Source organism: Podarcis tiliguerta, assembly GCF_965153285.1.
Source record: "Podarcis tiliguerta genome assembly, chromosome: 7".
Taxonomy (NCBI): Eukaryota; Metazoa; Chordata; class Lepidosauria; order Squamata; family Lacertidae; genus Podarcis; species Podarcis tiliguerta.
In genome coordinates, this window is record NC_139540.1 from 32701556 (window position 1) to 32724704 (window position 23149).

General features: G+C 42.6%; 1 protein-coding gene across 1 annotated transcript; it reads right to left on the reverse strand.

Annotated features, from left to right (window-relative positions):
* Positions 1 to 1337: 1337 nt before the first annotated feature.
* On the reverse strand, positions 1338 to 22950 carry XKR9 (XK related 9). The gene is made up of 6 exons (XM_083451267.1): positions 22813 to 22950; positions 21893 to 22218; positions 17670 to 17775; positions 15424 to 15935; positions 7256 to 7479; positions 1338 to 5326 (listed from the first exon to the last, which is right to left on the reverse strand). Exons 4-6 carry the CDS (start codon positions 15681 to 15683, stop codon positions 4665 to 4667), a joined length of 1146 nt encoding a protein of 381 aa, XP_083307393.1. The 5' UTR covers positions 15684 to 15935; positions 17670 to 17775; positions 21893 to 22218; positions 22813 to 22950; the 3' UTR covers positions 1338 to 4664.
* Between the last annotated feature and the right edge of the window lie 199 nt (positions 22951 to 23149).

The following is a 23149-nucleotide window of genomic DNA, read 5'->3' on the forward strand; positions in this document are numbered from 1 at the left end:
TCAGCCCCAATGATCTGGGATGATGGGAATTGTAGTCCATGGGGATGCCTCACCACTTCTCTAGGCATACATAGAACATCTCGCCTCTTGGGCTAAGACTGAATTATCCACAAAGTTGTTCCATTTCTGATATTATAGTAATATTTCTGTTATTTCAGTACAGGCTTGTAACAGCGATGATGTTTGGCCCAAGTCCAGAGAAGGAGCTTCATTTCGAAACAGGTGCTCCTTCCTCTGCAACACATTATCAATAGTCTTGTGCAATAACTGTAGCTAGCCAGTAACATAAAAAAACAGCCACATCAGCCATTTAGTTCTAAATAGAAATATTAGCAGGTCCTTGCAAACAATGGGATATGCATCTATTTAAATAAACTCAGGTGAAATCTCCTTCCAGTTAATTACATTTATCTTTTATGTCTTATGTTCCTACTTACCTACAGATTGCTCAGTAAATAATTTATGTTGAAAAGATAGATTTATATTTTCATGGCAGAGTGGGGGGGGGGGCCACCCTGGATTTTCAGTATAAGTCAGTATAAGAGAGGGGGAGAGATACATATAGTATCAGTAACCAGCATACAGCAGAACTCAACACGCCAAAGGTTGAAAGTGAACTTTAGTCCTCCAGTGATCACCCTCAAGTACTTAGTCTTCATAAATTTTCCCCATTTATAGAGTGTTTTTGATGGCAGACAATTCTTTGCTGAAAGTTAAGTGCTCTTTTATATGAACATATAAAGCAGGCTTTGGTTTGAATGAGTACATTATTTTGACAAATGTTTATTGGAAAGCCAATTACAGCTTCATAAATCAGGACTCTCTGTGGCACATCAGGCAAGCTTGCCATTGCCACCAGATGCCGCAGCTGAGACTAGCAGGGTAATTAAAATAATTTGGTGGATCCTGCCCCCTCATCCACAGCACTGACAGTAGTCAAAACAGGAAGAAATTGTTTATTATCTTTCATTTAACTTATTAAAATACTTGTTGCAAGATGTCATGGCCGTACTGGGGGGGTGGGGGTGGATGTGGCGGGTAACATTTGCTTTCAATTTGCAGTTAGATTAAAATGACAAGGTCAAGCACAATCCACGGTCTGACTGGCAGCTGGATTTTAAGGGCTGCGCAGAATAGAAAGCGGAAGTGTGTGTGAGCATCTGTAATAGATTGAAATCCAAAGAGGCCTTTACCATTTTATTTTCGAGGTGGCCATTTTTAATTTGAAATATCACCCTTAATGATAAGCACATTTACATGTTTCTGCCTGACCTCAGATACACTGGTACTGATTTAGACACATTCAGTTGACACGAGGCTTAAGCACATCTGAGTCATTCGAGTTTTATAGCCTTAGGGTTTATTCTAGGCAATGTTTACAGGACACGCTATCATTACATTTTGCTGTAATTCTGTAGTTACTCGTTCCTGTTTCTTACAAAGAAGCCCTCATGTGGTGAAATCAAGATATAACATGACGGAAGGACTGTCCTGCAAGATGGGCGGAGAGAGAGACTGAAATCATGCATGCATTTTTAAGTACTTTAATCAACGTTCAGGAATCTCCACTGCAACAGTTAATTAGCGTTGCTACTATTCCCACTTCTCCATGAAACTGATTCGGTAAAAAGATTGTCATTGTCACAGCTGCTGGTTGTACCCGAGCTGCTGACGTGTTAATGAAGAAAACAATTGCAGCAGTGATTTTCTCTTACCTTGTAAGCTTCATGGAAGAACAAAGAGTGAAGAGAACGGTCATACTGTAGAAGGCCAGATTTGTAGGAAAGGAAGAGGAATTTGATAAGGAGGGCATGCCAGTCAATAACAACACTTGCAAACAGGGAGATGGTGTTATAGGAAAAGCTGCAGGAAAATGGTGAGTGGAAGATAAAAAATGTGCTTCGAACAGACCACAGCTGTTCACAGGTAACAGAAAGTGCAAGAAGGTTATGATGCAACTCTACCTTTCATTGCCACTATTAATGGATTAAAAAGCCTGATACAAGATTATTTTGAGCTGCATTACTATTTTTCACATAAACACAAGAACAGGAGAGAGGTTCAATGGTGCATTATGTGGCATGTGCGAAAAAGGATAGCCATATCTTTATAAATGTTGTGCTGGGGCCAGTTCACTCCATAACTTCCATTCTCTTTGAAATAAGGCCAGCAAATACAGTGCCTTCTATATGTTGTCGGATCCTGACCTTTGCCAGGTTGGCTGGGCCTGCTGGAAGGTGCAGTACAACATCTGGAGGACACAAAGTGGGCTACTGCTGCTCTAAAACCTACCACCGGCTATTGTCAGATGCCAATAGTATTACTGAGGGCATTTCCACACAAAGCACTTTGCAGACAATTGGCACCTGAAGCAGAAAACTAATCACCCACTAACCACAAGCTCATGGCAGCAGCAGTCCCTGGCTGCATAGGCAGCAAACATTTTAAGCACGACTTACCACAAAGAATCCTAGCTTACCCCTCACAGAGCTACAATTCCCTGCACCGTTAACAAACTACACTTCCTAGGATTATTTGGAGAAGTTATACAGTTTAAGGTATGCAGACTTAGTCCCTGCCTAGCAGAAACAGCATAGAGACAGAGCTACTCTTGTATAACAACAGTTATGGTAGCTCTTAATCCTTCCAACAAGAAGTACCTCCTTAAGAGATACTTCCTGATTCTGTGGTTCTGTCATGAATCAAAACAATAAGTGGAACAGCCCTTTGGATTTTGCCCTTACAAAGAGCTTCCTGGTCAAGCTGTATAAAGCATTCCGCCTTTTTTGTATAACATACCGTTCATAGCACCTGTGGCTTTTTCTTTCCAGTGGGGTGAAAGTCAAACATCACATGTGAGCATGTGAATTCCATTTGCTGAACTAACGTAGCCTTTCGTCAGTTTCACATGCTTATAAGATGCATATCGAAGGAATTGCAGAGAAATGTATCTTGAGTAGGACATTTCCCTGTAAAGAGTATATAGAAAGTCACCCCAAAATAACAAAACAGAAAGCCAAACCAAATACAACACATAAAATAAAATAAAATGATATACTGTAAATACAAAGGCTCATTATACCATAATTGAAAATTGCTTTGTAAACACAATAATTCCAGCCAGGAAATGCCAGCCTGCCATGAACATGACATTTCACAGAAAAGTCATGGAAGGCTCAAGCTGTTCACATATTCACAGATCAAAACTAGCATCACAAATTGTGATGTATTATAAGGGCATAAGAAACCATTGAACATCCTGGATTACTAATGCACTGTCCAGATCATTCTGCATCAGCTGCAATCTTCAGGTGAAACACACTGTAGAAAACATTCCTGCAATCAAGTCTTGGCATTAAAAGGCATGAATGAAGTTGTCAAGACCAAACTGAAAGAAAGGTTGCATTTTCCCCTCCAGATGAAGTTACTGAAAGGATTTAGTTATAGTTCCTACCTGAATGACAAGGAGCAAAGCAAGCCTGCAAGTCTAATAAACTCGGGAGCCTTCCAAATGTATTTTATTGTTCATTCTTGATTTGGGCTCATTATGATATTGGCGTACTAGTTGTATGTGATCACACTTTCAATTCTGCCAAAGTTCCAGGGCCCTTTGTTTCCAATAGCGCATGTCCTGCAGCTTCCTGCTGAAATCCTCTAATTTTTCATATGCCACAATTGTTCTGGGTTATCTTTCAACTGATGTTGTATTATATGCAACAGCACTCACCCAGACAGAAATAATGTGGAAACATTGGGGAAGCATCATGTTGTTGTTGTTTAGTCGTTTCGTCGTGTCCGACTCTTTGTGACCCCCTGGACCAGAGCACGCCAAGCACTCCTGTCTTCCACGGCCTCCTGCAGTTTGGTCAAACTCAAGCTGGTAGCTTCGAGAACACTGTCCAACCATCTCGTCCTCTGCCGCCCCCTTCTCCTTGTGCCCTCCATCTTTCCCAACATCAGGGTCTTTTCCAGGGAGTCTTTTCTTCTCATGAGGTGGCCAAAGTATTGGAGCCTCAGCTTCATGATCTGTCCTTCCAGTGAGCGCTCAGGGCTGATTTCCTTAAGAATGGATAGGTTTGATCTTCTTGCAGTCCATGGGACTCTCAAGAGTCTCCTCCAGCACCATAATTCAAAAGTATCAATTCTTTGGTGATCAGCCTTCTTTATGGTCCAGCTCTCACTTCCATACATCACTACTGGGAAAATAAAACAGGATGGCCCAGTATAAATTGCCCTCCAATGCACTATTACTGCATCAGTGGATTTTTGCACTGAGGGAATCATAGAATCATAGAACTGGAAGATATCCCAAGGGTAATCTAGTTCACCCCCTTGCAATTCAGGAATCTCAACTAGATCACACATATGAAATGGCCATCCAACCTCTATTTAAAAACCTCCAAGGAAGGAGAGACCACCTCCTCTCATGGGAGTCTGTTCCACTGTCAAACAGCTCTTACTGTCAGGAAATCATTCCTGATGTTTAGTCAGAATTTCCATTCTTGTAACTTGAAGCCACTGGTTCAGATCCTAGCCTCTGGAACTGGAGAAAACAAGCTTGCTCCATCCTCCATGTGGCAGCCCTTTAGATATTTGAAGATGGCTATCATATCTTATTAAATAAAAAGAAGCATAGCAGCTGCAACAGATAATTGTCATGAGATTTATTGCATCAGGAATCCCCTCATTCTACAGTTTTCTGTTCTTTCACTTCCTGGTTCATCAATCACCTCTTGTGTGTAATAAATTCCTGGTCCATCAACTACATCTTGTGTGTAAAAATTCCCAGGATGAAAATATGCATAATATGAAATAAGAAAAATAATGCCCAATATTAGGGTGATAATGACCACCATGATTACAGATAACAAATATATTTTCCCATTAAACACTGATTTGCAGGACATGCAAACATACACTATTATTGCAGATATAAACCCCCGAGCAGTATAATAAACAATCAGAGGTATTTTGGTCTTTTCTCCCTTGACATTAAAAAAGGTAAAAATAAGAATGATTCCCACAATAGTCCTGTAGACAATTTCTGGTCCTTTAGATGTACAAAATGTTGTGTGTTGCTTCAGGACCCAACATATACTCAAAAGCCAAAGAAACACAAGTAGAACGAGAGACGTTATACTTAGTACGGTGACCAAAGCGATGCAGAGTATCCAAGAAGTCAAAGTCAACAGTTTATAGAAAAGATATATTAATTTGGAAAATATCCCTGGAAAGTTTTTTTTCTCAGGCAGGGATTTTCGTAACGCTATCTGATAGTCCACAGTTGCACAGGAGATGCCACAGAAAGACATTGCAATGGTTACATCTAAATAAAAGGAAATAAAAGTTGTTAGCCCTGTTAGAAAAAGAAGAGTTTTTTCTATTCAATAATATTCATACAAAAATGGCACAACAGTCTGAACTAGATAGACAGACAGACATACTCTTAGAAGCTATGGAAATTAAATATACAGTGGATGCTCGGGTTGTGAACGTGATCTGTGCAGGATGCACATTCACAACCCGCAGCGTTCGCAACCCACAGCTGCACATCTGCACATGCACGGGTTGCGATTTGGCACTTCTGTGCATGCGCAACTGCTGAAACCCAGAAGTAACCTGTTCCAGTACTTCCAGGTTTCGGCGGTCCATAACCTGAAAAAACGCAACCTGGAGCATCTGTAACCTGAGGTATGACTGTACTAACTACTGGGAAGCTTTCGGTCAAATAACTGGCTGGTGGTGAATTCATATCCATTCAGCCTGTCCCATCCCGTAACTTGTTTTCCTTCACTACCCTACAAAAGCTGCCAGATCCCAGAGGAAAGATGTCAACAGAAATCACAAGTACGATGCAGGGCTTTTTTTTCATCCAGAACTCACCTGAACTCAGTTCTGGCACCTCTCAGGTGGGCACCTTTGCCATTATAAGAGAACAAGGGAGGCGTTCATGGAGAGTTCCGGCACCTCCTTTTCTAGAAAAATAACACTGAGTGGGAGAATATCTCTTCTATGCAGTTCACGAAGGTGCAGTTGACCTGGCAGGTTCTCAGCAGTAGACAAAATGGCCCCTTGGCTCTCTACCCACTGTCCCAACTACTTTGCCTGATTATTCCCTCCCTAATGAATGCAGACAGCCACTTTGGCCTCCAGGCTCTTCATGAGGTTTTACCAAAGTCCTCCTTTTTCCTTAGCTCCTTCTTTGAGAGCATCAGAAGATCACTGCTGGATCAGACCAAAGGCCTATCTCAGGAGGCATTCTTGCCTAGTGGGCAACCTTCCAGGGGCCACATGACAACACTAGGTGGCACAATGGGTGTGACTGTTAACCTTGTGCAATAGGTTAGAAGTCCATCCATCAAAGGGCCAAGCGGGAGGCATATCTTCTATGCACCCCTCTTTCTATCCAGGCAAGCAGGAGCCTTTATTATAGTCCAAAGAAACATCCTAGACAGTCAAAAAATTAGAAAATAAAGAATGGGAGGATGATTTGAGGGAGGGCCAGTGATTGGTATGGCCTGGGAAAGGTGTAAATAAGAGAGTACAGTGGTTGCTCGGGTTGAGAACTTGATCTATGCGGGATGCACGTTCACAGCCTGCAGCATTCGCAACCCGCAGTGGCGCGTCTGCACACACGCAGGTTCTGCACATGCGCAAACCACAATTTAGCCCTACTGTGCATGCGCGACCATTCTGGTATTTCCGGGTTTCGGCAGGTCCATAACCCGAAAAAAACGCAACCTGAAGTGTCTGTAACCCAAAGTATGACTGTACTGAGGTATGAAAGATTTTCTACTATGAATGGGTGGTGGAGGAAGGGAAAGAGAGAGGGAGATGTACAAGGGAAGACAAGAAACAAAGTGGCTAAAGAAAGTAGAGCCGGGGGCAATGGACTAAGAAGCAGAAAAGAGAGGAAGCAATGAGTGATCTAGAGGGGAAATGGAAGAAATATGGAGACATAGATTTAAAGACACTCCAACCATGAAGTTGGGTGAATGGGCAACAGCATGGCAAACATTATTTAATGTGAGTCTAAAGTAATGCACATTGAGACAAAAAACAATAATCAAATGCCACATAAACATCAGTGAGGAATGAACTGGTGGTGACTGATCTCTGTCTTAAGGCACAGAAGGTGCATTTCATATGTACTGAAGCAGTTCTCTGAGCAGTTTAAATGTTTGTGAACATTCTGCGCCATCACATGTTCCACACACTGTTAGGAAATGGCTTCCATCACCACAAGCAGACTTACACTGACTGGGGGTAGAACTGTCAGATGTCATCAGGATGTAGATCTGAAGAATGAGCTGGGGCGTGCTCTCCAGAAATGCCCTAAATAGTCTGAGCATACTTATATCAGTCATTGCACAAATGGCGCTCTTGTGAATGGGGCTGGTGCAACCATCAATCAATCCATCTTCCGAGTTGTTCGCTTTAAATGCTGCCTGGTAGCCACATTTCAGTGCAGCCCAGTACCTGCAATGGAGAAAGGCACAGGCGGGCATTTTGTAAGATTTAGGGCCAAAGTAAACATGAGTAACATGGTTAACAATCTCATGGAGTTTGTTTCTTCAAATGAAAAGCAGCAACGGAGGACCGGAAAGGGAGAGGGTTGCTTAACTCTGTCTCTTCCAGCCATTCTTCTGCTCCCCTTTGAATTTCACAGTGGGAGCGTGAAACACATCATGCCATGAGCACAATTGGCTTATCATCCCTTTCCTTCACATTCAGACCCATTCACACAAAGGGAGTGCAAGAAACTCAACCTCTAAGAAGCATCTACTGTATTTTTCGCTCTATAACATGCACCAGACCATAAGATGCACCTAGTTTTTGGAGGAGGAAAACAAGAAAAAAAGTATTCTGAATCCCAGAAGCCAGAAGAGCAAGAGGGATCGCTGCACAGTGAAAGCAGCAATCCCTCTTGCTCTTCTGGCTTCTGTGATAGCTGTGCAGCCTGCATTCGCTCCATAAGACGCACACACATTTCCCCTTACTTTTTAGGAGGGAAAAAGTGCGTCTTCTAGAGCGAAAAATACGGTAAATGAAACACAAAATTAGCGGGGAAGTTCTGAAATTTTAAAGGAAAGAGAATGTTGGCATGGTGACAGATCCCATAGAAACTATTGCTCCCACTTCCCTCTTTCCATTTTATTTTCCCTCTTTTTTCAGAGTCTCTCCCCCCCCCCAACTTAAATCAAAACATGGGAGAATGTGGCCCCATCTGCACTATACATTTAAAGCAGTATCGTATCACTTTAAATGGCCATGGCTTCGCCCCAGAGAATCCTGGGAACTGTAGTTTGTTAAAGGTGGTGAGAATCATAGACGTGTAGAGCTGGAAGGGACCCAGAGGGTCACGTAATCCAACCCCCTGCAATGCAGGAAATGCAAGGTAACCCAGCGCAATGTGAAACCATACCGGACCCTGCTTAGCTTTTGCAAATGGGCTAGCTGCTTTACCAGAGTTCTTGGGGAATAAGGATTGGTTGTAAAACCACTCTGAGAATTATAGCTCTGGGAGGAGAACAGGAGTCTCAGCATCTTGAACAAACTACAGTTCCTAGGATTCCTTGGAGAAAGCCATGACTGTTTAGAGTGGTATGATACTGCTTTCAATATATAATGCAGACAGGGCCCATGATGCACATGCTAAGCTTTTCTCCGCTGATGGCAACTTTATTTCCTATAACAAGAGCGCCATCCTAGATAAGATAAATGACTTGCTGAGGACTTTTCAGAGCTCTATAAAAAGCTGTGTGTCCCCCCTCCCCTGTGGAAACAAACCCTTATCTGTTTATTGCCTGCTTTCCATTTTAAAGAAAAAAATCCAATATAGCTTGCAATAATATTAAAGTAATGGTATTTGGGAGTTTAAAACTTATATCATAAAATTGTATGTTCAGTCCCTGCTTCTACAATCCTATTGGTAACAGCACATTCCACCTGTGCTTTTCTTTTATATATATAGTAAAGCCACTTTTATATATATAGTAAAGCCTTGAATTCCTGTGCTATCCTTACAAGGAATGCCAAAGGCGGCTTGAGTCTTCAATTTGCTTACCTGAAAGTAAACTCCATTGAATTCAACGGGACCTACTTTTGAGCAGGCATGTTTGTTGGTTGGTTGGTTGGTTGGTTGGTTGGTTGGTTTTAAGAACCCTATTTATATACCACAATTCATAAAATGGATATCAGAGCTATTTACAACAGTGATGCATAAATCCACATAAAAATTTACAATCAGAGATCAGCTAACTATTATGGAAAGATGTATTCTTAACTGCTTGCAGAAGCCTGGAGGAACTGAAATGTTTTCGGTAGACATTTGAAGGTTGTAACAGAAGGCACCTGCTGCTCAGTATAAATAGACATGCAAATTCTATTGTAATTCTTAGGGCACATGAATTTCTTGTGGTGACATGCATTTCATTGGTAGACAGTGGAAAATGAGGGGCTAATGCACGCTAATGTTTACTACTGCATTATATCTCAACTCCCACAGCCATACACCGAATAATGTGTCCTTAAGGCTATGAAGTAATTTCCTATAAAATAAAACATAGATGGAAAACACACTAAACATTTCAGGGGGGGTTAATTCATTGCCTCATGAAGAACGTTCGCTTCTCAAAATATTTCTATTTTCTTTTGGGAGATGCAGTTTTTATTCCCACTATCAAATCACAGCATACATCCTCTGGCAAGGAACACGTACATAAGTGAAGAAAAGATGAGAAACACTCTTGGGTGGAATCCATACACATACAGTGGTATCTCAGGTTAAGAACTTAATTTGTACCGGAGGTCCGTTCTTAACCTGAAACTGTTCTTAATCTGAGGTACCACTTTAGCTAATGGGGCCTCCCTCTGCCGCCACACCGCCACTGCGAGATTTCTGTTCTCATCATGAAGCAAAGTTCTTAACCCGAGGTACTATTTCTGGGTTAGCGGAGTCTGTAACCTGAAGCTTCTGTAACCTAAAGCGTCTGTAACCCAAGATACCACTGTATTTAAAAAAAGGTATGAAAATGCTTTTTTAAAAAGTGGTTTTTTAAAAAAATAAATTGAATTTTCCATAAGGCTCACCATCACCATCCAGTGTCACATTGTATATTGCACTTCAAACATTTTATTTGCAGCTGTATAGCTGAGTCCTTGGTTTCCACAAGAATTACCTTAACCCAATACCCAAGTTGCTGATTTGGACGCTTGTTTTCGAAACAGAGGTGTCTTCTCATTTGAGCACAAGGCACATTTTTGAGCAGATGCAGAGGTGTGTTTGCTCTGCATCTCAAATGTTTCACAAAGAAGCAACTGCAAGCAGAGATAAAAGGAAGATAGAAAACCCCTCTTAAAACGTATTTTAACCAACCTCATTTTCTGCTGTTTCTCAAAATGACAGGGCACTTACTCGCTCCTCTTCAGTTTGTTGTTTTTAAAAGCTCTGCTTACAAGAACATATCCCAAGAAGTACCGATTGCCCCTGTGGGAACTTCTGAATAATGTTTTGAAGTTCACATGCTGGCAGTTTTGTGGCAAGCTCCAATGTACCCTGCAGAAATCTTGGGTAAATTTATACATAAATATCTTCCTACAGAACAGCAATAGTGGCCTCCATCCCTGTGGCTCACCTCACAATGCTTTTGAAAACAACTTTCACCCCTTAAAATAGATTTTGGGGTGTCAGAATGTCCTCATTATTCTGATAATTATAGCAAAGGTTAACCCAGGGGTAGAAGTTCCATGCACAGTGTGCCTGAATGGCTTAAAATATTTGACAATTGCACTGGATGTTTAATGAAACCTTACTGCAGGGGTCGGCAAACTAAGGCCCATGAGCCACAAGCGGCCCATGGAGGTCATTTAACCAGCCCATGAGCCACCCCTGAACCAAGCCACTCACTCAGCGAGCCCCCATGTGCTGTGCTAAACCGGTACAGGGACTCGCTTCCACGGTGCTGGAAATTGTGTCTGCGCAGATGCAGACACCAGAAATCATTTCTACGCAGACGCAGATGCCGGAAATCATGGACGCACGCAGGATCCGGTCCACGGAGGGATCTCCACTGGAGTGAACTGGTCCAGATGAGGTAAACCTTGCCGACCCCTGCCTTACTGTATGCATGCTTATGTAGTCCACAGGGCAGAGACACCCTGTGTTTGTGATCAGGGGATGTCATCAATGACTGCCTTGCCCCACCTTCCAGCCCCTAGAAGCAGTAGCAGCTGGTGGTGTGGGCAGAGTTGCAATACTGACCTAACTTCCCAAAGCCACACATCACTGCCAGTTGCTTAGAGGTGAAGGGCAAGACAGCAGGGACAGTTTCCTCCTTTTTTAGTTTCCTCCTTTTTTAGTTCTCTATCACCATGTGACCTCATCAAAATAGGACGTGCCTGAGTTTGCTCACTAGGAGCTTAGACCATGAGCTATTTTTTATCCTAAGATTATTGCCTGTGTCTACTTGCTGCTGCATGGATAAATGCATGAACTTGACCTTTTGAACTTTGTAAGTACAGTGGTACCTCGGGTTAAGAATTTAATTCGTTCTGGAGGTCCGTTCTTAACCTGAAACTGTTCTTAACCTGAGGTACCACTTTAGCTAATGGGGCCTCCCGCTGCACAATTTCTGTCCTCATCCTGAAGCAAAGTTCTTAACCCAAGGTACTATTTCTGGGTTAGCGGAGTCTGTAACCTGAAGCATCTGTAACCTGAGGTACCACTGTAAAGCATTTTAAAACTTACTCAGGACAGGATACATTTAAAAGGTTTGACTGCCTATGTTGTTGTTTAGTCGTTTAGTCATGTCCGACTCTTCGTGACCCCCTGGACCTCAGCACGCCAGGCACTTCTGTCTTCCACTGCCTCCGGCAGTTTAGTCAAACTCATGCTGGTAGCTTCAAGAACACTGTCTAACCATCTCGTCCTCTGTCATCGCCTTCTCCTTGTGCCCTCCATCTTTCCCAACATCAGGGTCTTTTCCAGGGAGTCTTCTCTTCTCATGAGGTGACCAAAGTACTGGAGCCTCAGCTTCACGATCTGTCCTTCCAGTGAGCACTCAGGGCTGATTTCCTTAAGAATGGAGAGGTTTGATCTTCTTGCAGTCCATGGGACTCTCAAGAGTTGCCTCCAGCACCATAATTCAAAAGCATCAATTCTTCGGCAATCAGCCTTCTTTATGGTCCAGCTCTCACTTCCATACATCACTACTGGGAAAACCATAGCCTTTACTATACAGACCTTTGTTGGCATGCTATTCTGCTGCTTTCTTTTGTGACTTGAAAATTCTGCTGGGAGCTGTCTCTTACTGGATAATATGTTTAACTCTGCACTTTGGATCTAGGGATCCAGCCAGTCTTTTATTGATTATCCCACATGGGTGATCTATATCTACCCCCCCCCCAAAGAAATAAAAATCTGTGGTCCTCCAAATGTTGCTAGACTACACCTTGTTCTTGTTTTTATTATGTATTTTGTGTTTTTCATATTGTGACACTATGTTGTGAACTGCCCCGAGACCTGCAGGTATAGGGCAGAATACAAATTTAATAAATAATAATAATTAATAGACTACAACACCCATTTTCCCTTATCGTTAATCATGCTGGCTGAGGCAGATGGAAGTTAAATTGTATCTGGAGGGTTGAACCTTTAAGCAGAGGCTTGACAACCATATGTCAGGAGTGCTCTGATGGTGTTTCCTGCTTGGCAGGGGGTTGGACTCAATGGCCCTTGTGGTCTCTTCCAACTCTATGATTCTATTCTATGAACCATAGGATTTAATAACTATGCACAGATGCAAGGACTCCCTTCCTGTTCTTTCTGAGGCATTGCTAAGAACTCTTGAACTGGGTAGCAAAAGTACTTTGGGTGGGCAAATGGCTGGGCATAGGCCCTTGAGCAGGTTACCTGTAATACATTAGATGATGGTGCCATTTTTCTCTAAAGGAGGATATGCATTCCTTTCAGGGATGTTGCCCTCTAAAGAAGGGTGCATATTCCTTTCATGGAAGTTCATTGCTGCCCTTAAGATACATGAGCAGTTGTGGAATAACAAACTAAAAATCCAAGACCTGCTCCCTGTTCCTTCAGGAATGCCTGCAGCACTGACAGAAACTGTAGGGATCCCATTCATGTCTTTGAGTTTAATATGTAAAAACAAGGAACAAAATTTCTATACAGAGCTGCTTTCTTGTGTGGTGCTGATGACACACATTTATATTTCTGAATGACAAAAGCCCTGCAGTATTCTCAGTTTATAAAACAATCAGAAACGCAAACATCTGGTTCTTGTATCCTAGACTGAGGCATCTGTGTAGTCCAGTATTTTCCAGAAAACCTGCTTGAGTAAATCAATCTGTTCCTCACACACACACTCATACACCTAAGCTTGTGGTTGTCCAAGCTGTGTGTTGGGGCAAGCTCGCAGCTTTATGTGAAACCTCCCCAGTTCACAACTGAGAAGCTTGATAAGGTGTGAGGTGACCTTTGGACGCCTGGCAAGGATTCTCACAAAGTAAAGTGCTTACTGAATATCACTTGGCATTTACCTAGGGAGAAATTGTTGGGTTATGTTTAGCTTCTGCTTCTTGACAGACATATGACCTGCTCTTGGGCCTTGTATTAATGCCAAATTAAATACATTAACCGCTTTTTTTAAAAAAAAGTTTTACTAATATATGTTTGGATTGGATGGGGAAAATATTAAATAGAAATAAAGAGCAATTTTTTAAAAAAAAAATGCTTCATATTCTACAAATAGCACATTATTTTGAAGATCTGAAAGACACAATGTTATGGAAGGAAAAGTATTGTACAAATGCCTGGCCTGTTATACTGTTTGCTCCACAATGCTTTTTACATCGCAAATGATAAAAGAGTATCATTCTCTCCTTTGCCGCCACCACCATCCAACAAACATGTTAGGAATTTGAAGAAGAAGAAGAAGAAGAAGAAGAAGAAGAAGAAGAAGAAGAAGAAGAAGAAGGAGAATTTGGATTTGATATCCCGCCTTTCACTCCCTTTAAGGAGTCTCAAAGCGGCTAACATTCTCCTTTCCCTTCCTCCCCCACAACAAACACTCTTTGAGGTGAGTGGGGCTGAGAGACTTCAGAGAAGTGTGACTGGCCCAAGGTCACCCAGCAGCTGCATGCGGAGGAGCGGAGACGCGAACCCGGTTCCCCAGATTATGAGACTACCGCTCTTAACCACTACACCACTACACCACACTGGCTCTACTCAGTACTCAGTACTACTGCTCACCCTGACCTGCTTACTGAAAGGTAGAAAGTGGGCAGGGAGGTTGGCATGGTGCAAATGCGCCAGTAGGAGGGTTAGATTGGCTCTGCTGGTGCATTAGCAGTGCACCACCCTTGCCACTGCCTTGCCCTTCTCCATCTCTCTCCTGGTATGCAACAGCAATGCAACCAACCAGAGGTCAGGTGAGTGGCGGCACCACATCATCCCCTACCGAGTTGTTGTTATTATTATTAATAGGTTGTTTGATATTGCACATTCCATTTCCATAGTGCTCACTTGCTTGCCACTTGTACAAACTGCGCTCATCTTGATGGAGCATATAGTGGGAAAGATAGAAAATGTATGGTTCTTTTGTTCTAGTTGCCTTCTTAAGATGACGAAGAAATGTTTTAGTGGCAAGTACAGAAAGCAAGCATCCTTAGCACTTCCAACATCCACAGCCTGGAACAGAGGAAAAGTTAATTTGTCTAATAGTTCCTTTGGCTAAAATGACTGTGAGGAACGTAATTAGTTAAGAACATTTTAAATCACGCAAGTTCTCATGACAAGATTAAAGGAATCTTGGCAAAGCAACTGCTACACAGTCACTTGGATGCAATGTACATAGATGCTCCTTTGTCAGAGTTTGACACCCTTACTTATTGGGGGGGGGGTGAAAGAATATTAAACAAAATTAAAAGAACAACAGGAATTTTGGTAGTTTCCAAACTGTTGCTGTTTTGGGGTGGGGTTTGATCACGTACCAGCAAATTCATGTGTACATCACTCCAGATCCCTGCTTCTCCTTCCTAACTGTCACTCTTTAGGATAAAGCAAGTCAGAAAACGGCAGCTAGGCAACCCATTCTACTTATCTTACACCAGGGGTGTCAAATGAATAAAACATGGAGGAGGGCAGGTAAGCCCTGCCCCGCATAATCACATGACGCAGTGCATGCACACCATTTGAATGGCAGTGACCATCAACTTGGGGAAGGCTGGCCCCCTCAAATATTTTAATGGGGGGGTGAAGACCCCTAGGAGTTGGCTCCTGTGCCTCACACCCCTGCACACATTTGAAATTTTGAAAGTTTAACCAGTCACCATCATCTTCTTCCCCATTAAAAGTCATCTAGGACATTACAAGCATAGCTAGTTGTATGTTCTATGTTTTATATTTACCTTGTAAATATTCCAGCTTGTAAGAGATGTACTGAAGAAATCCAACTCAGCTTGTGAGTGCCATCATCTTTAAACCAAGTGTAACTGAAATACTGGACAACTAGTGATGAAAGAAGCCCTGTGGCCAATGTCAAGGCACACCAGAGATACTGTCCCTCATGAAAATATTTGTTTGCTACCCAGAGATCTGCTCCAATATCCGCGACATAAACCACAATTCCAAGAACCATCGTAGCAAACTCTTGCTTTGTATATCTCATTGTCTTGATGGATCATTTCATCTCAGGTCAGAAGCAAAATATGTCATTTCTCAGTGCATCACATACTAAGAAAATATGTGAGCGTATTTCTCCTTGGGGAAATTGGGGTGTGTATTTGTTGAAGTAGCAAATTGAATCAAAACCACAGATACTCGGATAGATTAGCTCTGCTTCAGTACTAAGGATTCATTTGCGTACATATCCATATGCACATTGAATGGTACTGGTGAAGCTGATTCCTCCTGATAAGTCCTGAAAAGAATAAATGGATAGGTGACTAGCTGGATCAGAAGAGTGTAAAAACCTCTTAACAGCAGCTTAAATAATGATTACAGCAGCAACAAATGCAATGCAATCCTGTGCATGTTTTGCTGTGTTCAGTGAGCTTACTCCCAGATAACTGTGCATAGGATTGGAGCCCTAAACTACTAATCAGATAGATTAATCCATAAAAGCCTTTACAAAAGAAATTAATAGGGAACACATTTGTTGTTTTTTAAGTGGCTTGTTTTTAATATAGGTATGTCAAAAAGTAAAGATGAAAGGCAGCATTTCAGGACAGACACTCCCTCTTCTCTCTCAGGGGATTGGAATGGAAGAAAACACATCTGAAAACATACTATTATATCCAATGCTGTGCCGGCAGAGTTCTGCTGGTGTAAAAGGACTTCTACCTCCTCTCCTCCCCCTTCATGCTTCCATGGCATGTTTGCCTTGTACTTTGCACTTGATCTTTGGCACATTTGTCAGAACGATTGGCCGCTCTTTTCCGAAGCATTTCGCTTAATTTAACTCTGAGACCCTTTCCAGGGGGAAATCCTTTCCTGCGCAGCAATGTGCTGTTTTTATGGCTCATTGGTAGTGACAGCCATACAGAGCAATACCCATTACATTTTAAAAGGATGAAAGGCTGGCGTTGTGGGAAGGCACAAGAGATGGTAAGATGTTTGTGGCTAGAGAGCGTGGTCACTGAGGAAAAAAGAAGGGAGAAGTCCCAAAAGAAGAACAATTTAACAAGCCATTTAAAATGCTACAGGTAGACAGTTAATGGTGCTTGCAATTGCATCATAGTGTCCGTGGCGTCTGACAGTCACCTATGGCATTAGTACAACTGCCATCCACACAGCTAAATGTTAATTGTTTGTGCTTAGGCAAGAATCCCAGTATCCCAGCAATTTAGATTAGTGCTGTGGATACTGATAAACAATAGTCACACCCCTGCAGACAATTGCTGTCTGTGTGGTTCAGGGGCAAACAATTGTTGTTTAATCACTTCAAAGAGACATAGCCAGTTCCTTCAGGCACTTGTGCAGTGCTAACCTTTTCTACTCAGAAGTAAGCCTAATATAATTCTAGGAGCCTTACTCCCAGATAAGTGGGGTTATGATTGCAACCTTATCAGATGGGCAATTTGACCCTAGGGCATTTTGAAAGCGACCCACAAGTGTGTGTGTGTGTGTGTGTGTGTGTGTGTGTGTGTGTTTGTTTATGTGGAACAGAAAGTGGGAATTGGGAATTTCGAAACTGAATGTGTTTTATTTCTACCCAATGTACGTTTGACATAAGCATGACAGAAATGCAGAGAATGAAACAAACTGAAAATGCCTTCAGTGTCAATTTTTCATCTCCCACCTACAATAACATCTTCAATAACATGGAGAGCATTTACTGAGAATCAACATGAAGAAACATATCCCTTATTATTCCATACCCAAAAAAATCCCTCTAATTTTTCTTCCAAGATCTAGGGAAACATACATCCTTTGATAGACTTCTTGACAGCATGAGTTAACCATAACAGAACAGCTCTGGAATCCACAGTAATACTTGTTTGTTTCCCTGCCTTATAACCACTAAAGTAAACAGTACACATCTACTTTGGTTGGATTCCGGATTGTCATTCTAAGACTATATATAGATGATGTAGAATATGATCACCTAGATTTTTTAACTACAGGCAACACTCCTCTCATAAAGAAGACTTACCTTAAAACTTTCCAGATAAATAAATATCCCAGTAGCAAATCCATAGTCAGAGAGTTGCCTTGAAAGTCTGGATGGTTTACACTGTTGAACTGTGATACTTTGCAATCTGCAACCAGGAAAAGGTAAAGGGTGTGGGATAAAATGAAAACTGAAACGCCCGTCTCCTCCGGGCCATGTGATTCGATTAATAATACTCTAGCTACGTGGACTGTCATTGCTTTGACTGAGTCAACCTTTTTAAAAAATAAATAAATCATTTATTAAAAATCATCTGTGACCACTTTCCTAAATCCCTGCAAGATATAAAAACGAATCCTTTGTTTGGCTGCTTTGTTCCACATGCTTAAATAACAAGCTCTGTGTATTTAATGGTGATGACAAGTTGTACCTGCAACAAAGTGTTGCTATGTGGAATCCTCTCTCTTCAGGATTCTGGTCACTCCATTCCATTTCCCTTCCCCATATCCCCCACTCCAAGAGTAGATCAGCATCCCATAACTACTGAGCATGCTTAATTCTCCTGACTGGACAGTTTTGGGTTCCCCGCCCACTCCTGCTTAAGAGTTTTTCATTTATAATTTTTCTTTTGTACTTCTGCAAACCTCGGGGTTCCTGCTCAGTCTTCCCACTTGTGCATTGGTGGTCCACATACATAATCAACAGAGCTCATAACCTGAACATCAGAGACAGAGGGAATAAAAGAGTCCTGCAACAAAATGTTGCAATATGGAATGCTCCTTTCCCATTTTCCCAACCACACTAAATCAGGCTTCCTCAAACTCGGCCCTCCAGATGTTTTGAGATGACAATTCCCATCATCCCTGACCACTGGTCCTGCTAGCTAGGGATCATGGGAGTCATAAGCCAAAAACATCTGGAGGGCAGAATTTGAGGAAGCCTGCACTAAATGATAATGTGTGTTCAGGTCTAGATGCAGGAGCATTTGGAGGTGCTGTACACACAGTGTCATCCCCATGTTATCCCTGTCCCACACTATTAGTTAATCTAAAGCATATTCTGCAGGAACAGTTTTAATCTATTTTGTGCTGAGAATACACTTCTCAGGTGCTTGCTGTTGCCATGTGTACATAGATAATGTTTTCTTAGGTCACCTCCTATTGACTTAGTGAAGTTGCAGGGCTGTGCCACTCGCCCTCTCCTATCAGACTTCTGGTATATCAAAAAAGACACAGGGAAAAAAATTAAGTGGAGAAGGGAAGATTTCACATCAGTTCTGCCAGTGCATAGACTGATTGAGGGGAGGGGAGTTGAGAACATTGATGCACACTGCTTCGTAAACATGCCCACCTGTATGTGCAGATAGAACATATATTGAGCCTTATACATATTGAGCAGGAGCCTTAGGCAACATTATTGCGCAAGTGTGTACATATGTATAGCAAATGCCAGCCTCCAGCCTTTGTCCTCCACCTTCACTTTCCTCCACCTTGGCCCTGTCCTGTCCTGCAGGCTGCTACTAGGCAGACCTCGAGGAGAGATTGGTTAGGAGGCCTTCTGCACAGCACCAGCATTTGGGGGCACCAGTTACCCAGTTACTACTGTCTGAGCATCACTGGGTGTTGGGAGTCAAAGCAAATCAACACACAAAAAGAAATCTAGCCACACTGGATTTTTCCCTGTGGTAGTGGGAGAAAGCTCTGCTGCTGTGCAGTCTAAGAAAAGCTAACATATTACTTCTTGGGGGTCTCTCGTTCATTTTTCTCACATACGTCAATTTATCCCCAAAGTAAACCATCTTCAGTATGTTTTGAATAAAAATACAGAACTGTGCTTTAAGCGAAAAAATCGGGGGAAAGGAATTTGACTTTAACCACTCTAGCTGAGCTGACAAAATTGCTAACACTTCAGAAATATCTCCAGGGTTTCAGCTGACAACTGTTTGCATGCAAAGGCGGGAGAAGTGTTCAACGTGTCTTAAAACAAATTACTACAATCCACTGCATAGTTAAAAGGATGCTTCAGTCCTCTCAATCTCAATGGGAGTTGAATAACATAACTTTGCTCAGAATTGTATGTGTAAATAAGCTCTGAAGGCTGCACCCTGTTTTGAGAACACACCATATTAGCTACATCATCATTCTGCACCAATTTTGTTATGACAGAACTTGTAATTTACTTCAGATGGTGTTGGTACTGCCATCTACAGACCAAATATGACTTAGCAGCCTTTTCAAAAAAAGTCTACAATAGACACATCCAACTCCCAAAAGACTGAGTTGTTGAGCTTTTTGGGGGGAGGATTGCCTAAAATCAGTCCAGCACTGACAATCGCTGGACAATACAATTTATTCCCCATGCTCTGTGTTTAAGACACGGTGTGTGGATGTGCCAAAAATACAACTGGGCTATTACAAGCCCCTTTTGTGAATCAATATACCCCAATACTCCCAGAGCTACAATTTTCAGAGTTACCTGGTGTTATAAGAAAAAAGCTGCTCCCTTTCCCTTATGGGGTATCTAAGAGCCCGTATAGAGTCCTTATGTAAGTTCTCTATTGGTAGGAGAAAATAACAGAGGCCAGCCAGAGAATAATGAGAAACAAAGCAGCTAGTAAGCATGATCTTTATTAAACTGTTGCAACAGGGTCCCCCACTCCCCACACACAAGGAGGGAGGAGAGGAAGCCAGAACATTGGTGTGCAAGCTCTTATATAGACTTTTGAAATTGCCTCACCTATAGCTCAAGACCACCCCCCAAAACATCATGCATACATCACAGAAAGAGGTGGTCCCCAGCAGAAATTTGAGCATGTTGCTTCTCTCCTGTCTGCCAGGATATCTGATAATGCCTTATCTGATTGCCTTATCTGGGTAGCCTGGCCATTGCTTTGAGATGGTAAATGCTTAGTTCCTGAATCTGTTGTGCATATCAGTAGTGTGCTCAGCTTAATAGATACTTGCCAGACTGTATTTGCAGGGAGGTGTAAGCCTCTACCGTCCAAAGACAATTGGAAAGCAATTTCCATTACCTTCCTCCTTGCAGAGAAATATTTGAGGTCAATTTGGGAGAGTCAAAATGGCTTCAGGATTGTTCTTCTGTACTCCTGTATTTCAGACACATGGTTTATATACTTATGTTTGTGTTTGCCTTGTAGCTCTATGAACATTTATTTACCATATTTTTCATGCCATAAGGCGCACCTGACCATAAGGCGCACCTACTTTTTTTTGGGGGGGGGGAATTAAAGAGAAAAAAAATGTGGCTTTGGGGGGCTTTTGTGGGAGGTGGGGGAAGTGAGAGAGCCTCGCTCTGTCCCTTCCCCCACCTCCCGCAAAAGCCAGGGATAGCCGCGCGAAGCCTCCCCAGGGCAGCGGGATGAAGGCTCCCCGCTGCCCTGCGGAGGCTTCCTGGGCTACCCCAGAGCTACTTGACCCAAAGAGCAGGTCGGGGAGCAGCGGAAAGGCTGCACACAGCCTTTCCGCTGCTCCCCGAGCTTGTGGGGCTGGTGGTGGGGGAAGGCCGAGAACAATTGTGATTTCCAGTTAGCCTGTGCTAATTTCTAGTCATGTGATTGAACAATAAGGGGGTTATATGAAGGCTGCTGGCATGCACAATCGTCAACCTGGTCCAGATCATTGCATGTCTCCATCAAGTCCTTGGAAAGCAATGCTCAACAACTCAGCAGTGGCATTCCAAAAGCTGATTCAAGCTAAGTTCACACCTGCCATCAGCATGTACACAAGTGCTTCAGTCCATGTCTGTGTATACACCATTCAGAGCACATTCAGAGAACATGTCTCTCCCCACTCAAAGAATCCTGGAAGCTGTAATTTGTTACTGATGCTGGGAACTGGAGCTCTGTGAGATCAGCAAGCTCCAGCTCCTAGGATTCTTCGGGGGAAGCCATTTGCTTTAAATGTATAGTGTGCACACAGCCGAAGCAGAAGTTAGCATAGGCTGCCTGAAAATCATAAAGTGAGAGGGTAATGGAAGGAAGGCAACCCTCATTCAGGAGACAGAATCTTCCTGCCTTCTCATATCTAATCTTGTATTGGCTCATGAACCTGCCTGGACTTTAAGATCAGCAGCAGACGGTTTGTTCTCTGTTCCACCCACTCAGATAAATCTACACAAGAGACAAGGCTTTGTCAGTGGTGACAGCCTGAATACATCATTCCCTGTTAGTGAAGATAATGGGGCTACTCTCGATGTTGGCCGGTAGCATTATTCATTACTTTTGTCAATGGCAGCAAGCAGCTCACCACATGCACTTTGTGTTGCTTTCTTTATAACAGCCAAATGGGTTTTCTTCATTGTTGCTATCTGACTTGGGCCCCTAGGAGGTTGTTTGTTGGCTGGCTAGTTGGTTGGTTTGTTTATTACATTTATAGTCCATGTTATGTACTGAAGTTCTCACCCTGGGCCAGCAGGGGGTTACTGTAGTTTTCACTCAGGTCCACATATGCAAATAAGGGATTGAAAGTGACGTTCAGTGATTGGATAGTTACAGAAAGTGGTTACTGTTGCGTTGTAGTGGAGCTCTATATAAGCAGGCTGGCTGAACCTTTCTGTTCAGTTCTTTTCTGGCCTGTGAATAAACAAGAGCTGTTTGAAAAATTGCTGTGTCATCTGATATATTCACCCACAACTTATCTTCCATTGTGGAAGATAAGGCAGCATAAATGTGGCTTCAGATGCTCACCCATCCAGACACTGACTGACCCTGCTGGGACTTGTTTAGTCTTATTTTGTCGGTGTCATCAAGAGCAGCATCGGTTCACAAAACAAAATGTGTGGCCTTTTCCAGCATCTCATTAGTGAAATACATTTCTGTTAATATTAAAGCAGCTTTCAACCCTTTCCTAAGCATTCGTTGTTAGCAAAGTCCGTTGTTCACTCTGGAAAAGTTAATTTGTTCCTAGATTCAGAAACATTCCCAGGGCAAAACCTGCAATCTACAACAATGGAAAAACAACGAGTCTTAAGTCTTTGAGGTGCCACCAGACTCCTTGCTGTTTTGCTACAGCTAAATCTCCAGAAATTAATTCTGGAGTAATTTAAGCGTAATCGTAATTTTCCTTGCTTTCCCGGTTCAGTGGAGCAGCGTTATGTATTGCTCTTGGGAGAGGAGAGGGGAGGAAGAGAGGCACATTTAAGGAAATGGGCAAAAATAAATACCCACGCTAACTGCACGCAGTTAAATCCAGTGCGTTAATTAGAACGCCCCGTTCTGTCAAGCGTGTGACTGTAAACAAACCCCGCTGGGAGAAGCGGTTTGTGTTTGTGCCGGGACTCGAGGCTACACTCACACGGAGTGGCCAGCTTCCGGGTTAGTTTTCGACGCCATTTTCGTTCACCGTCAGAGCTGAAGTGACAGAAAAATTAGGATTTTAGCGGTACCTGCCATCCTCTCCCTTCCCTCCTCCCCCTCACGAATGAAAACAGCAAAGAAGATAGGATTCGTGCTCCAACTTAGGTCTTCTTATTCCGCGCGGGACGTTGCTCGCCTGATCTTTCCT